This window comes from Onychostoma macrolepis, chromosome 19, assembly GCF_012432095.1.
Source record: "Onychostoma macrolepis isolate SWU-2019 chromosome 19, ASM1243209v1, whole genome shotgun sequence".
Taxonomy (NCBI): Eukaryota; Metazoa; Chordata; class Actinopteri; order Cypriniformes; family Cyprinidae; genus Onychostoma; species Onychostoma macrolepis.
The window spans coordinates 24,264,233-24,280,618 of NC_081173.1; the positions used below are offsets into that span (position 1 = coordinate 24,264,233).

The 16,386-nt window shown below is 39.7% G+C and overlaps 1 protein-coding gene and 1 long non-coding RNA gene across 2 annotated transcripts; one reads left to right on the forward strand and one right to left on the reverse strand.

The window, feature by feature from the left end:
* The first annotated feature begins 222 nt into the window (after positions 1-222).
* On the forward strand, positions 223-12,525 carry LOC131525854 (uncharacterized). The gene is made up of 3 exons (XR_009267302.1): positions 223-365; positions 4,202-4,266; positions 12,388-12,525. It is a non-coding gene; the product is annotated as an uncharacterized LOC131525854 (long non-coding RNA).
* On the reverse strand, positions 12,143-16,323 carry s100s (S100 calcium binding protein S). Its single transcript, XM_058753815.1, has 3 exons — positions 16,150-16,323; positions 13,621-13,774; positions 12,143-12,516 (listed from the first exon to the last, which is right to left on the reverse strand). The coding sequence occupies exons 2-3, from the start codon at positions 13,771-13,773 to the stop codon at positions 12,313-12,315; spliced, it is 357 nt and encodes a 118-aa protein (XP_058609798.1). The 5' UTR covers position 13,774; positions 16,150-16,323; the 3' UTR covers positions 12,143-12,312.
* Positions 16,324-16,386: the final 63 nt, after the last annotated feature.

Below are 16,386 nucleotides of genomic sequence, written 5' to 3' on the forward strand. Positions count from 1 at the left end.
CACCGACTTTGCTGCCCTCTTGTTGTCGAGTTAACACTGTACACACCAGCTCCACCCCTGAACTTGGTTTCTTGACCTAGTGAAAAAGACATGAGAGTAATATAACGGTGCCCATCTGACTAAAAGTTAGTGTCTGGCGGCCTCTATTGGTCATACAAAGAACCAACCCTGCAAATAATACATTAGCCCCAATGTTGGCCTATTATTTGTACCAATCAGTTGTAAAATAACAGGACAATCATGGCAGCACTCAAGTTCACAGCTGTTATTGTCACTTAATTTACTGTGATTGTCTGAAACCATTTCTGCTTTGAATGACTTGAGGATACTTTCACACTGCCCTAAATATAGCATAGGCCTATGAGGTAGGTACACTTTTGCAGTCAGTTACCAGTGTTATTTAATATAATTGAGATAGTTTTATAGTTTTTAATAATATTTAGAAGTTGTTTTTAATTTGAAAGTTTTATATCTATTCAACTTATTTTTCAAAGCGGAAGTAAACCGTTTTCTGTGAATGTGCGAGACTTCCGGATTATTAGCTGCTGAAGAGAAATAACGAGAAGTATAAGACTAAACAGTAGCGCAGTGAATGGTAAAACTGTTAGCGCTACAAATCAGTGTGTTCATAATTAAGATAATATATTAAAACAATATGGAAAGACACACCAGTTTGCTGTTTTGTACAGCCAACAATAGCAGGAAGTGGATGACACCGGAAGCCGGACACATTAAATTAACAAATAGCTCAGTCATTCTTGAGACATGGGACAAAACAGGTCCAGCAAATGTAACTGCTATTAGGTTTAAAAATATTTTTCAATTTTAAATGTTATGAGGGATTAATAATAAAATGTAGGCCTATTTAACACAATTATCCCCTTTAATTTTCTCATTATTATACCAAATCTATGACTCTTATTGTCTTCTCACTACATCTAAAACAGTGTGTCCACAGAGAAGGGTTCAATCATTCATATGCAATAAAATGGATAAAAATGTTTTTTTAATGATGAAAAAGACCTTGTTTCAAGAAAAGCAACACCTAGTAATATCCCATATCAAAGCAAGGTTGTTTTTCAGTGACACATGCATGTTTCATAAAGTTTCAAAGTTGTGTCCCCACTTTTTGTCAACTCCGTCAGACATTTATTAAAATGTAATAAAATCAGGGAATATCAGGGGCAGCTGTCACTTTAAAGGACCCCTTGCCACGTTCCTCCTCTGCAGAGTACTTCACTGTTAGACAGGCTCTGCAGTCTACAGTTTTATAGTTTTAGAATATTTTAAATCCTAATGTTAATATTTCCTGTGTCCCATCCATGATATGTAAACACCATATTCCAATTTCTGAGGAAATTATTTGAAATATTTAGATCATTTTATTCTCCTAAAGCAGGTTCCATTAGCATCTAGCATAAAAAAAAACAAAATGGCTTCTACATGAACACAGTCAGATGTCACCACCATAAGATTTTGTGTTCCAATGATATATCAAAATACTTAAATGTGACTCTTGAATAAAAGCTTTATAAACAATAACATACTCACTGTTCAATGTATTTGATAGTTAAAATCACTACAAATTCAGGTTTTCGTCACCACCGTCAGATGAATATTTTGATAATATTTCATCATGATATTTTATATTTGTTGTGGAATTGTTGGTCGCATGTGAAAGTGTGATCTGTCTGCTGACATGAGAATGTGTTTTGAAATGTTAAAAACATCTTGAATGCTGTTAAAGATAAAGTTATATTACACAGTCCAAGGTAAAAAGCACATTTTGTTAAAAAAGAGAAAAGTTGGGAGGTTGAATCAAAGCATAGCTCAGTAGCTTAGTACATATAAGATACATAAATATAGTTTCATTTGTCCGAGAACAAGGTTTTATTTTTTTCAGTTTTGCACCCTGTTTTATCCCAATTCTCAAGAATGACTGAGCTACGCCAGCTCTTACGGGAAAAAATAAGGTGGATAGTGTTATTAATTTTTATTTAGTTTTAGTTATTTTAGTAGGCCTAAATTAAGTTGAGAAGCATGAGAAATGTTGCCTCGGGATCTAGATGAATTTTTGTTTTTTCATTTGAAAAAGTTATTTATTTATTTATTTTAGATTATTTTATTTTAGTTAACATTCATTTTATTTCAAGCAACGGGAATGTTTTTTATGATTTCTGATTTAGTTTAATAACCCTGTCAGTTACTCCGTAAATCAGACCCCGTCCAGGTCCAAAGGTGCACAGTCACACTGTCATTCATTCACCTTGCCCTGATCCACCCTTGGTCATTAGTTATGAATCATTTCATTGATAGCCTACGTCTTTCCCGAGTGCTCCTCATGAATGATTTCTGCATTCTCAGGCCCTCTTCAAGACCCATTAGTGTTAATTTTAGCCTCGGGATTGAGTTACTGTCTGCATTGTCTTAAATTGAGATGAATTGTTAATCCAGGGCTGCTGTCATAGGCAGGTTAAGATCGCAGTGAAGGTTAGGTGAAGGGGTGACAGAGGCGACAGGGTTAATGACTGTTTGCAGATCAGATGTACACGAGTCTATGCGGCCCCCGGGGTTTAGGGTAGAATAGCAGCAATACGTGATAGCCGAAGGGAATCACGCTGCTAAAAATGGGCAAAGTGTTGCCTCAGTATCGTTTCACCGGTATTAAAGACACTTAACGTGCAGGGGAAAAGGCTTGAATTGACACCAGCCCTCCCCCTTTCCTTTCAGTAGGTACGCTAAGATCCCTCTCTTTTTACCTTTCTTACTTCATCATCATGATAGCTGAGTCCGATAAGCGGTCTCTTGTGACGCCTGCTGTGATCCAATTTAAGACCAGAGCCATCCTCCACGAGCATATTGTATGAGATAGACAGACAAACCAGCCGTTAAAGATACACCAAACACGTGAAAACGTGTAAATCAAAGCTCTCTCCAACAACCAGGCCTTGAGAAAACAGGCTCTTTGGTTTCATAGTAGATTAACTACAATAAAAAATTAAGTATCTAATCAAATAGTAAAAAAGATGGTAGCCTATTTTTTATTTGTGATATTACAAAAGTTTAGTTAAAAAGTCAAAACTTTATAGGCCTGGGAACATTTCACAGTGCACTCTGAGCTTTAGCTGGTAGCAATTAGCGTGCTAGTCGAATTGTAATAGTTTGCAAATGTAGCTTGACAACTGGGTTATAGTTGTGATCTAAACAATGAGAAATTACACTGCAAACATAGGAAATAAAGCAAGTGAGAGAAATCAAGTCAATTACAATACAGACCATGTGTTTAAAACTTTGTAAGGGTGAGAACAACTGTAGTTTGTTGCAACCTCAAACAGCAGTCAACCAGAAAAACCACCAGACAACAAATGTGTTGAAACATTTTCCAAATTGCATTTTTGGTTGTGGGAACATTATAATGTTCAGTTTTATACACCACCGTTCAAAGGTTTGGGGTTGGAAAGATGTTTTAGTGTTTTTAAGAAGGCACCAAGGCTACATTGAGTCGATAAAACACACCGCAAAAACAGTAGCACTGTGGAAATATTATTACAATTTAAAATAGCTGTTACTATTTCTAGGGGGTTTTTTTAGAATGTAATTTATTCACGTGATAACAAAGCTGAATCATTTTAATTTTTTTTTTTACATAGTAAAACACAGTAGTAGTGTATTTTTACACAATGTACTACTATCCAGTATCAAAACAGTATGAGGAAATGTGGGTCACAGTACAGATACTAATGTTTGTGATCTATTGCATTATCATCTGTGGCTCTCTGAACCTGTTCACACACTCTTACATTTGTCAGATTTGCCCTAGAATGTCAAACATAGTTTTACAAATGCATTCCTGTGTTCATATACATGAGCGAATCTTTGCGTGTGAGCTCTTTGTGTGCACTTCCACTTTAGTTTGCACTCTCAGAAATAAAGGTACAAAAGCTGTCACTGTGGCGGTACCTTTTCAAAAGGTACATGTTTGTACTTAAAAGGTCCATTTTGGTACCTTAAAGGTACATATTAGTACTTAAAGTGTACATATTTGAACCTAATAGGTACAAAAGTGTACCTTTTAAAAAGGTACCGCCCCAGTGACAGCATTTGTACCGTTATTTCTAAGAGTGTGTAGGAAGTACGTGTTTGTCTGCATGTATGAACACTGATATGGACACTGTTGTCGTTGTTGTTATCGTGAGCACAGATCATCCACGGAGGGATCAGAAGCAGAGCTGGAGGAGACTGTGGTGGAGACGTTCAGCACTTGAGGTAAGCTGAGGTGTCTGTCAGGGCTGGTCCAGACAGCCTGGCCAGATAACAGTGACATGCAGCACTACAGTTACCAGCCGAACCCGGTCAGGTGACACTGCCACATCACAGCTGCCACAACAGCCTCAGCTCTGGCCAAAAGACTGTCACTGTCCTAAACACCGGCTGTAGTCTGGAGCAAGATAGATATGAAGACATATGAAATCCTCTAGATTTGGTTCATACATGTTTTATATGATCTAATTGTTTGTGTGAAAGCAGGATTTGTATCCTGCATGGATAATGTGATTGTGTGCGATAAAGGAATTAATAAGATTTGCATTTTTATGCTTTATCTATCCTTAATATCCTTCCTTTATTAGCTTGTGCTATCCTGGACGATTCACACATTATTGTCTGGTGAAATAAATAAAATAAAAAATAAAAGTGTCTGGTAAATGAAAAAAAGGACTTATATAGCTGTCATAAACATTATGAGGTCCAGATCTCTGCATTTTACACCTCCTTGGTGCATCTTGCACATGGTCCTGAAAACATTAGCACATTAGCTCTAACCCTAATCAAACACACCTGAGCATGCTAATCAGAGTCTTCAAGATCATTAGAAAATCACAGGTAGGTGAGTTTGATCAGGGTTGGAGCTAATCTCTGCAGCAGATTGGTCCTCCAGGGAAAGATTTGAGGAACCTTGGTTTACATGAAACACATAAAAAATAAATTTGAATAAAAAATCAATACAATTTTTTGGACACTTCATAGATCGTAGTATCAAAACTTAATTTTTGATCAGTAATATGCATTGCTAAGGAATTAATTTGGACAATTTTATAGCCAATTTTCTCAGTATTTAGATTTTTTGCACCCTCAGATTCCAGATTTTCAAATAGTTGTATCTTGGACAAATATTGTCCTATCCTAACAAACCATACACCAATGGAAAGTGCATTTATTTAGCTTTCAGATGGTGTAAAAATCTCAGTTTCATAAAATTTATCCTTGTGGTCCAGGTCACATATGCTGTGTTTTAAACTTGTTATACATCAAAGAATGCAGAAAAAATATATCAAGGTTTCCACAAAAATTATATTTTATAATATTACTAAAACGTCTCGGATTACTCAGGTAAACTACATTCTCTGAATAGGGTACGAGACTCTGTGTTGCTTTACGCATTGGGAACGCCCTGTGGGTGTGCCGATTGTCTGAATCACGCCAATTTATTGGCTGATGTCACGGATGCCATCATCGACGTTCTTACGTCGCCTTCTTATACTGGTGAACGCGTCATCAACCGAAAAAGGCCCCTTGTCAGCAGCATGAGGAGCTTGGCAGCCAACACAGCGTCTCGTTCTCTATTCAGAGAACATGGGTTACCCGAGTAACCCGAGACGTTCTCTTTCATAGGTTCACTCAACGCTGCGTAGCTTTACGCATTGGGAACGATATACCAAACACGCCAAGCTAAAAAATGCTGCCTTGCCTGGCCCGACTACGAACCAGATAGCATACACAGCTGGTTCAAGCGGACAAAACCTGGGAGCCGTGTCAAGATCCAAGTTATAGAACCTGATAAAAGTGTGCGGAGAGGACCATCCTGCCACTACACAAATATTTTCTAGGAGGACTTCTCTAAAAAGAGCTTGAGAGGAAGCCACACCCCTAGTAGAATGCGCCCGAACGCTGAGAGGTGAAGAAAGACCACGCACCTCATAAGTCAGCGAAATAGCGTCCCTCACCCAGTGAGACATTCTGTACTTAGATGCGGCAAGCACACAGCAGCCAGCACCAAAGCATACCAACAACTGGGGAGATTTTCTCCAATGGCTGGAGCAGTCCACATACAGCTTCAAAGCCCGAACAGGGCAGAGCATGTGAAGTCTCTCATCCTCTCCTGAGTCAAAAGGAGGAGGATGGAAAGAGTGAAGTGTGACCACCCGAGAACGAAACAATGTGGATAAATCCTTGGGAACATAGCCAGGCCTAGGCCGTAAGGTTATTTTGAGCAGATCTGGGGCAAAGTCCATACACACTTCACTAAGAGAGAGAGCTTGCAAATCCCCAACTCGCTTCAAAGACGGTAGCGCCAACAAAAGAGTAACTTTGAGAGTCAGAATCCGTTCCGGAGCTGACTCCAGGGGCTCAAAAGGGGCTTCCATTAAGCCCTCCAGGACGATTGATAAGTCCCAAGAAGATGCCGGGTCTCAGAAGCCGAACTCCACGCATAAACGCAGAGACCAACCGATGTCTCCCCAGGGGGATTTCATCCAGCTCTCTCTGAGCGGCGATGGCCGCAACATAAACTCTTAAGGTGGTAGCGGGCGCCCTGCCGCAAGCTTCTCTCGCAGGAACTCCAGTACTGGACCTATAGGGCAGTTGACTGGGTCTGTTGCATGGGCTAAACACCATGATTCAAAGACCTTCCAATTGGAAGAATACAGCCTCCTTGTGGAAGGGGCTCTGGCACTAGCGATAGTCCATCAGCAGGAATACCAGAAGTCAAAACTGGCGGCCATATGGGCCATACCCATAGCTTCCAGATCTCGGGTCGAGGATGCCAGATCTTGCCTTGAAGCTGAGAGAGCAGGTCTTGTCTGATCAGAATCTCCCACGGAGGCCGATACAGAAGAGGAATCAGCTCCGAGATCCACGTCTGGGATGGCCAGAACGGGGCCACGAGCAGGAGACGGGCACCTCTCTCCTTCACCCTGCAGAGTATCGCCGGAATCAACTTGACGGGCAGAAACACATACAGCCTCAGGTCTGGCCACGGGTGAGCGAACGCATCCGAATCCAGAGGTGCTGGGGAACTCAGGGAGAACCAAAGTGGACATTGGGACAACTCCTGTGTCGCAAAGAGGTCCACCTCTGCCCTGCCGAACAGATCCCAAAACTGGGATACCGTTTGGTGGTTCAGCATCCACTCCCCCAATCCGAGCTTCTGCCTTGACAGAAAGTTGGCTGCGAGGTTCAAGACTCCTGGGACGTGAACCGCTCTCAAGGAGAGGAGCCTGCCCTGAGCCCAAAGGAGAAGACGGCGTGCATGCCTGTTTAGGGTGCGCGACCGTGAACCCCCTTGGCGATATATGTGGGATACCACCGCCATGTTGTCCATCCTGACAATCACGTGACACCCCTGAGTGAGGGGAGAAAGTGAATCAGTGCCAGGCAGTTTATGTGCCAGGAGAGGAACTCTCCCTTCCAAACTCCGCACGCCGGTCTGCCATCGAAGCCCGTCAGAGATGCGTCCGCCGTAATCATTTGGCGACGGTGAACCGTGCCCATTCTGACTCTCTTCTCGAGAAAGAGGGGATCTCGCCAAATTGAAAGGGTGTGAAAGCAACTGTGCGACACCCTTACTAGGCGAGTGGCTGGTCCTACAGAGCGGATCCCTGAGAGTTTTGTCCACCAAAGGAACGGCCTCATGTGAAGCAGTCCCAGTGGCAGCACAGGGGAGGCTGCAGCCATGAGGCCTAGGAGCCTGCGACAAGTGCTCACAGAGACATGATGGTATAGCTTGAAGCGGTCCAAACATGCGTTGAGCCTGGAAATCCGAGTAGGAGCCAGACGGCCATGCATTTGAACGGAATCCAAGTGAACTCCCAGGAACACAGTCTGTTGAGAAGGGGTGAGAACACTCTTCTTGGTGTTCATTCTGAGGCCAAGAGCTCGAACGTGGCAGAGGACATCCCTGTGGGAGTGGAGTGGGCTAAAATGAGTCAGTGGGAGTGGAGTGGGCCAAAATGAGTCAGTCCCCAAAAGCAAACCGAAGGAACTTCCTGTGCCGCCGAACAACCTGAATATGAATATAGGCATCTTTCAGGTCGACAGTGACAAACCAGTCCCCCGCTCGAAGGAGTGCTCTCTGGACAAAGAGGAGGAGGGGGTGACAGAGGAGTCACCTGAGGGCAGCTGACTGAGACTTGGCGTATCGAAACTTCTCAACAACCGAATTGACTGCCTCCCCAAATAGCCCAGACTAAGAAACAGGGGTGTCTTTTCCTTCTCACGAATCTCCATGAGATTGAGCTAAAGGTGGCGCTCTGCAGCTACCGAGCCCGCCATAGAGCGCCTTATGGCGGTGTGCTTAGTGGCTCTCAGGGCCAAGTCCGTGGCTCTGCGGAGCTCCTTGACTGCTTCTGGAGTCAGACCGTCACCCTCGTCCATCTCCTTCAGGACATCCGCCTGGTAGGCTTGGAGGATGGTCATAGTATGAAGGGCCATGCCTGCCTGACCAGCTGCCACGTAGGACTTCCCGATAAGAGCGGAAGTGGTCCTACATGGTTTAGTTGGAAAGATGGGGCGGGACTTCCAAGAGGACGCCGAAGATGGCGAGAGGTGTGTGGCCAACATGTCCTCAGTCGCCGGAATGGCGGTATAGCCCCGCTCCACGGAACCCACTAGGTTGGTGAAGTCAGCAGCTGCCGCGTTCGTGAGGCGGGAAGAGAAAGGCTGCTTCCAGGATCTGGAGATCTCGTGGTGCAGATCACTGAAAAACGGTAGCTTCCTCCGTTCAGGCCTTGAATTTGGACCGCTAAGGAACCGCTCATCGAGTCTGGATAACTGATATTCGCGGGGCTCATTAGGCCAATCAATAGAGAGCTTCTCAGTGACGCGCAAGAGCACGTCCACAAGTTCGGAGTAGGCCGCAGAAGGCCACGCAGCCTGGCCGCTAGGCTGGAGAGCGTCGGCTAAAGCAGGCCCAAAATCCTCAGTTGGACGCCACGGTGAATAAAACGTCCTCTAGCCCAAAGGAAACTGCATCGCGTGCCTCCGGACTAGGACATAAATAATCATGCGCAAATTCAACCGAAGAAAGCGCGCGCACGTGCTCAGACGAGAGAGGGAGAGAAAGGGCGAGGCCAGTCTGCTCGCTCTCCATCGCCTCGAGCTCAACATCCGAACCCCAGGTCGCAGATTCGCGGAGGGCCTCTGTGGCCTCTGGTGCGCGACGGGGAAAAACTGATGATTCCCTCTCAAAAACCAAGCGAGAACACGGTGGTTGACAACGACGGTACTCCATGGCACTTCACCGCAAGGAGAAACAAAGTTCCGCTAACACAATCGCTGAAGTGCAAATGAAGAATTCCAAGAAAGACGAAACGATCTGAAACGATCTGAAATCGGGCCAGAAAAATCGCAACAGAAGGGCTAGTATGGCCGCTTTGTGAAGGCAGAGAAATCTGAGGAGTTGATGGCGCGTTCACCAGTATAAGGAGGCGACGTAAGAAAGTCGATGATGGCATCCGTGCCATCAGCCAATAAATTGGCGTGATTCTATAAGGGCTTCAGACAATCAGCACACCCACGGGGCGTTTCCAATGCGTAAAGCTACACAGCGTTGAGTGAACCTATGAAAGAGAACATATTATTCCTATTAAATATAAGCAGAACAACTGTTTTCAACATTGATAATAATAAGAAATTATTCTTTTTGGATTATATTATTATATTGGTTATTTTAAATCATAATAATAATATTTCACAATATTACTTTTTATGTGTTTACGATCTTTTGAAAAGTTTTTGACTTTTGAAAAGTTGTGTGTAAAAAATATATATTTTTATGAACTCAAAGTTTAAGTTAGTATTAGATCAGAGAATAAATACAAAGTACACTGCAACAATGATGAAGAGGAAAAATGTTAAACATTTCTGCATTGTTAACATGCATGATATGCTTCAGCTGATGCAACCCGTGTAAAACTACCACAGGTTTGTTGCAGCCTTTCTGCTGATGATTTCATTGCCATTACATGTGCAGGTTTGTGTCATTTACATCTCAGTGAATGACATGAGGTTATGTAGTATAAACTTTGTCGTAATGGATTCCTGTAGAAAGCACCCTACGTCTGATCCACCCTGATCCAATGCGTTAAATATTTTTTTGGCTGGAGCAAAATGAATACAGCAGCATGTGATCAGTTGCTATGTAACACGAACCAGTAAATGCTTATATCACTGAAATTAAAGATACCATCCATAATTGATTCAACATGACTGTCTGGACTGAAGTAATTAGCTCTGAGCTGAACACAAATGTGCTTCTGGAAATATGAATTCAGGATCAGCAGACATTTTAATGCTCTTTCTGTTTGTGGCTGCTTATTGTTTCTCCTTTACAGGCCTGGGTAAACATGGCTAGTAGTAGATCAGGTCAAACAGGTTGAGCCGGAAATTAGCAACAAGTCCAGGATGCACACATCTATAACGGGAATTCCCACTGTTGTGGATTTACTGTAATATCAGACACTTTAGCCAACTGTTAAACAAAGTTTTGTCTACTGCACGTCTGGGGTAAAAGCAGCTGTCTTTTGAACAATTCTGCTCAAAAAGGACCCAAAATCTCAAATTTGTTTATGTTTTCATGAATGTTAAGTTTGTGCTTTGCTGGAACAGACAGAATTCTTGTTTAGAGCAGTGTTATATTAGTATAATTGATATAATGTACTATTATAGTTTTTGTTAATATTTCAAATTATATTTTACTTTGACATTTTATTTTATGTATACTTTTTGTTGTTTAATCTTTGTTTATTTAGTTTTAGTTATTTTACTACTTTTACTACTTTAAATGAAAATAAATGTTTATCTCTCTCTCTCTCTCTCTCTCTATATATATATATATATATATATATTTTTTTTTTTTTTTTTTTTTTCAGTTAATGCTTATTTTATTTCAAGGAATCACATTTTTTATGGTTTTAGTCTCCGTTTTACTTAACAATAATAACCCTGGTTCAGGTGCTTTCATACTTTTTGATTTTCTGTGTGAGAAAAATATTAACTGTGAAGACAACCAAAAATACAATTATGTTATGTAATTGGATTTTGTATTGTCATTGCACAAAACCAAATGTCAAAATAAGTATCTTGGAAATATTTACTTTTTTGTTAGATTGACATATATTTACTTTAAAATAGTTTTTAATATATAATTATAATATTTTTAAAAATGTTCACAAAACATGCATCAATAATAAAATAATCACAATTAATTTGATTACTCCAGAACAGATTTTAGAAGCAGGATGATATAACATTATCAATCAAATTTGGTATATGTGAATGTATATGTATAGAAAACTTTTATATTTAATTAATATCTAAAAAAAAAAAAAAATCCTTGGTGTAGTAAACTAAACTTTTTATACTAATCAGAGAGACAACTAATCTTAACAGAAAACCATTTTTAAACATGATAAATATTCAGTATGATAAAAACAAATTGCATGTAAAATTACAGTATAAAAAATGTCAGACAACGTATGGAGGTCAGTTGCACGTTTATTATAATTAAGAAGATACATATTGATTATTAAATAAAAATAGGCTAAAAAATAGATGCACAGAAAGAGACAAACCAAGTTCACATCTTCAACACTGAATTATTATAGATTATGAACACTGTTCAGAATTTATGGTAACATGAAGTAGACGTAATGTTGTCTGCTGTCAACAATAAAGGGTATTTATAATTACATCATCATGAAAGATATAAATATAAATACCTCAACATCTGTTTTCAAGTCACAGTTCAGAATTATTAAAAATGAGCTTTCATAACTGTCTATAACTCACCACTTTCTATCTATACAGACTTTGACATTCATTTAGTAGCCACTTATTGCACTCAAAATACACTTTGCTGCTATATCTTCATCCCAAAAAACACTATAAATAGCATGTTTATAATGTCTGCGCTCATATGAAACAGAAGGCACCCATCCTGAAAGACTTTACTCAAGAACTTCTCATTAACTAGAAAAAAAAAAAAATAGTTCAGCATTAGACAAACCAGCTCCTGGCACTGAACTGATATGTGTTTCTGTCAAACCCCCAAGTCTTTGCCTTCAGGGTTTGTCAGTTTTGCTTTGAAAGTATATTAACAGCTTCGGTTGAATTATAAAAGCAGAGAAAACTCCTCCAGGAACTAGGTTTGTCGGTCCTGATAAAAGAAATGGATGAAACACACTCTCTTGTTCTCAACCATGCAACCTACTAATACTTTGCTCCATTTTTTCTCTCTGTTCTGGTAGCATTCGCTCATTACTCTTTCTTTTCCTCTGTTGTGGCTGCATCACCCTTGCTCTCGGGCTTATTTTTGGGCGCCGGGCTGTCCAGGAAGAAGTCGTTGCAGGCCACAGTCAGCGCACCCATGAGGATGATGAACTCGGTGAAGTCCACCTCGCCGTCATTATTGGAATCCAGGTCGTTCATCACTCGCTCCACCGCATCTTTATCTTGAGCGTTCTGCATGAAGACAAAAATGAAAAGATGGAGAGTTAAAACTGTGCATCAGTATGTAATAAAATACACTTACTGGCATCAAAGGTTCCATGAAGAACCATAAACATCCATGGAACCGTTCTATTGCACTAAAGAGTCTTCACAGTGGAAAAAGGTTCTTTACAGTCTTAAAAATAAAGGTTCTTCATTGGTATGGTTCCATGAAGAATCTTTACCATCCATTAACATTTCCATTTCACCAAAGGTTCTTTAAATGTTTAAAATGGTTATTCACTGAAAGGTTCTTTGGGGAACCAAAAATTATTCTTTAATGGCATTTCAGTGAAAACCTCCTTTTGGAACCTTAATTTTTAAAAGTGTTATTAAAGTGATTTAAAAGCTTCATAGTGGAAGAGATCATTGGAATATCCTTTACACTAAGAAAAAAGTTCTTAAGAAAAACCCACTTTTGGAACCTTTATTTTTAAGATCGTATGTAAAGTCAAAAGTGATAATGTCATTTTGAAAAGTGTGTAGCTTGAAGAACGCTGGGAATGTTAATGAAAGGGAATGTGTGTGTTCATTGTGTGGATCCACATATAAAATATTTGCATGAGACATAATTACAGGGTCTGTAAACCGTTACCAAATGGGCATTTCTGTAACTTACAGAAGATAGCAGGTATTTAAATCTTTTTTGCAGAAGTTCTGAGGAATTTATGTGGAAAGATTTTAACAAAATGTGGGAGGGAATGTTAAAAAAAATCAAAAATATATTTTGAAGAAAACTTTGTTTCATTATTAAATTTACATCATAAGTCATTTTTTTGTTTATTTACTATTTACTGCATGTTCCTGGTCTTATCGTTTACAATGTACTTATTAATGTACATAAAACATGTTTGTCTTTGTTATTTTTGGTGGAAATTACAAATCCTTTTTTTTTTTTAATCCCTCCCTTCCAAACACATGGCTCCATTTCAGTTTGGAACACCTACTTTGCATTGTTCAATTAATTCCCGGTGGATAGAATCAAGCCCCACCCTCTTTTTTATTTATTTAATATCTTCCTTGTGAAACCAACAGAGGTTGCAAAAATTTAGTAATGTGCATATGCTTTCTTCTCACCCCAAGATAATTTCCCAGCTCCTCCGTCAGAAGTTCCCTTAGTTCTCCTCGGCTGAGCGTGTATTTATCTCCTTCCTTCCCGGAATACTTATGAAAGGTCTTGATGAGCATCTGCATGGCGCTTTCCAAGTTGGAGCTTGGCTCTTTGGACATGCTATAAGGTGGTGGAAAAGGTCAAAGGTTAGATACAACGACATGGCGCGCCCCTCGCTAGACCCTGCTGCATGTATGGTCACATGACTAGCATGGGTGGAGCTTTGGCTCAGTTAATTCTGGCACAAACACATGTTTTGGACTATGGGTGGAAACAAAATGTGAAATGTTCTCTCAATCATTTGTTTGAGATAATATCCTTACTGTTTGAGGGGTTTATTTGATTTAGAGGGAAATTCTGATTAGGGGTTTGTCACTCAAAAAGCAACATTCTTACACATCACACTTTGAGCGTGGCATCTTGGATCTTCTCTCTCTGGGTTCAGCGAGCTACTGTGTATGTAGAAACAGACACAGTCATTGATGAGGCACAACAGAAGATGAGAAAGACTGCAGCATGAACAAAATTTGGCCATGAACAGAAGCACTGATGGAAGGCTGAACAATTTGCTTCAGTGTTTTTATGGCTGTAATTGGGCTAACCAACTTAACATAGTTCATTCTAATGTTAAATTTACACAGAGAGGTAACGTTAAACCTCTAAGTATTGTGGTATAGCAGGTTTGGCACTTTATGAGAGACATTTAGATGGAATTATAAACTGTCATTTTCACCCAATGCGTGATTGTATAACCTGTTAGCGTTACACAACTCTGTATTTTCTTGGAACACTCATTAGTTGTAAGTGAACGCTTCTCTGCTCACATCTAAATCATCTGTTGTTCATGTAACAGGGGCCGCATTTCTCAAGTGGAAACCGCAAGTGAAACATAAAACTGTCAAAATGAAGATAAATCTACGGGCAAGTTCCCAAGGGAACCTTCGTCCAAGTAATCCGATGCTCTCGTGAAGACACACACACCTGAAATTATCCTAAAGCAACTCCATTAGTTAATTTTTTTTTTTTTTTTGAGGACAGAGGCCAAAGTTAAGTGGAAAAAAATTGTCCTATAGATTGTATGATCATGAATTGATCATGAATATTGCAAAATGAAGCAAAAAGAAAAACAGCTGGAGGATAAGACAGCATTAATCAATTACAGGAATTACTCCTTTAATCAATTCTAAATTGAAAAGTAATGGAATAATGAAATAATTCATATTTGTTGCCCTTTTTCTTACATTTCTGTACTATAATTAGCATCTTAATTGAATTGCAACTTTGGACAGGGTTACTCTAATGAGGCCTCCATGCTCAGCTCTTTATTTGAAGTACTACACCATCTAATTTAACTAATTAGTTAACCTAAGAGAGTGCCTAATTAGGAAGCTCAAATGGTGACATGCGGATTTGGAACAAAAAACGGTGAACTATAGCTCTCAGGTACTAAAACCAAGAACCATTGCTCATGAAATGAACTCTAACTAGAAAGGTCAGAATGGTTTAATGTCCCACAAAGGAATTAAAAAAGTTCAACTGGATGCATTTTAGGACAAAGCGGCTACAAGGCAGCAGAAGATGCAGTAGAAGAACTGCAATAAACTATTTAAATGCAAGACAATTTGAAAAATTAAGCTGAAAGGTGAAATTATGGCACATTTTTTTGTAGGGCATAAGAAAACAGAAGCACAATCTCATTAGCCGTATCAGAACGGTGTAGAATGGACACTGTGACGCGATGGCAACCAAGATGAGAATGGAAATGTAACACCAAGTGACCCAGTGACACTAAGGAAACTGACCGTTCTTTGACATGTAAAGAAGAGATTAATTTATTTACATAAAAACAAATTCTTTCAAATCTAAATCTAACTCATTCAATAATACAGACCCAAAAAAAGTACATTTACATTAATGAAGATCAAAGACAAAAAAAGATATCAAGGACAGGCGTGTAGTTCGGTGAATACAGGTAAAGTGGGACACTTCAGTGCTTGTATTTTCTGTATAGAGTAGTAGAAATGTTTATTCAAATTATATTTAAATTATACTCTTAACCATTTGGATTGTATTTTTATATGGCTATATTTTAAAATAAAAGTCTTTTTTTTTTTTTAAGTATTTTGCTTGGTCCTGGTTCAAGACTACTCCTAGTAATATATATATATATATATATATATATATATATATATATATATATATTCACCCTATATGTATATGTGAAGGTTTAAAAATATGTGTGAAATATATATAGTATACATATGTTTACATTTGACTTAATTTAACTATGAAGGCTATACACATTCATATTGGTTATATCCATATCCCATGAGAACTTCACACAAAAGTAATGGTAGCACTGACCTATGGACAGATATTCGAATAAAGACTACCAAAAAAATTTATCAGTAGATAATCCAATCCAGAAGAGCATTCATAAGCTTTCTGCTTAGAGAGAAAGGAGTCCTTTCTCTCGTATGAGTTGTCTGTCTTACCTGAATGCCTTTGGAGAGCTTCCTTTGTCTGTAATGAAGTGAAGGAGATAGTGATAGACAGCCGGAGAGCTGAGGAACAGATGAGGAGAGAGAGAACCTCTGGGGTTTAAATATCACTCACTCGGCCCCCTCCTTTCTCAAGAGCATCTCCCGCATCTTCAGTTTCGGCACCCCTCCCGTACTCTCCTCCTTTAGTTCACCTGCCAATACAAGGGCCATTTGACCCCGTCATGCCAG

Coding starts and splice junctions, on each gene's coding strand:
- s100s (XM_058753815.1), bottom strand. CDS start 13,773: ATGTCCAAAGAGCCAAGCTCCAACTTGGAAAGCGCCATGCAGATGCTC. Junction 12,517..13,620: donor AGCTGGGAAATTATCTTGGG/GTGAGAAGAAAG, acceptor GTCTTCATGCAG/AACGCTCAAGATAAAGATGC.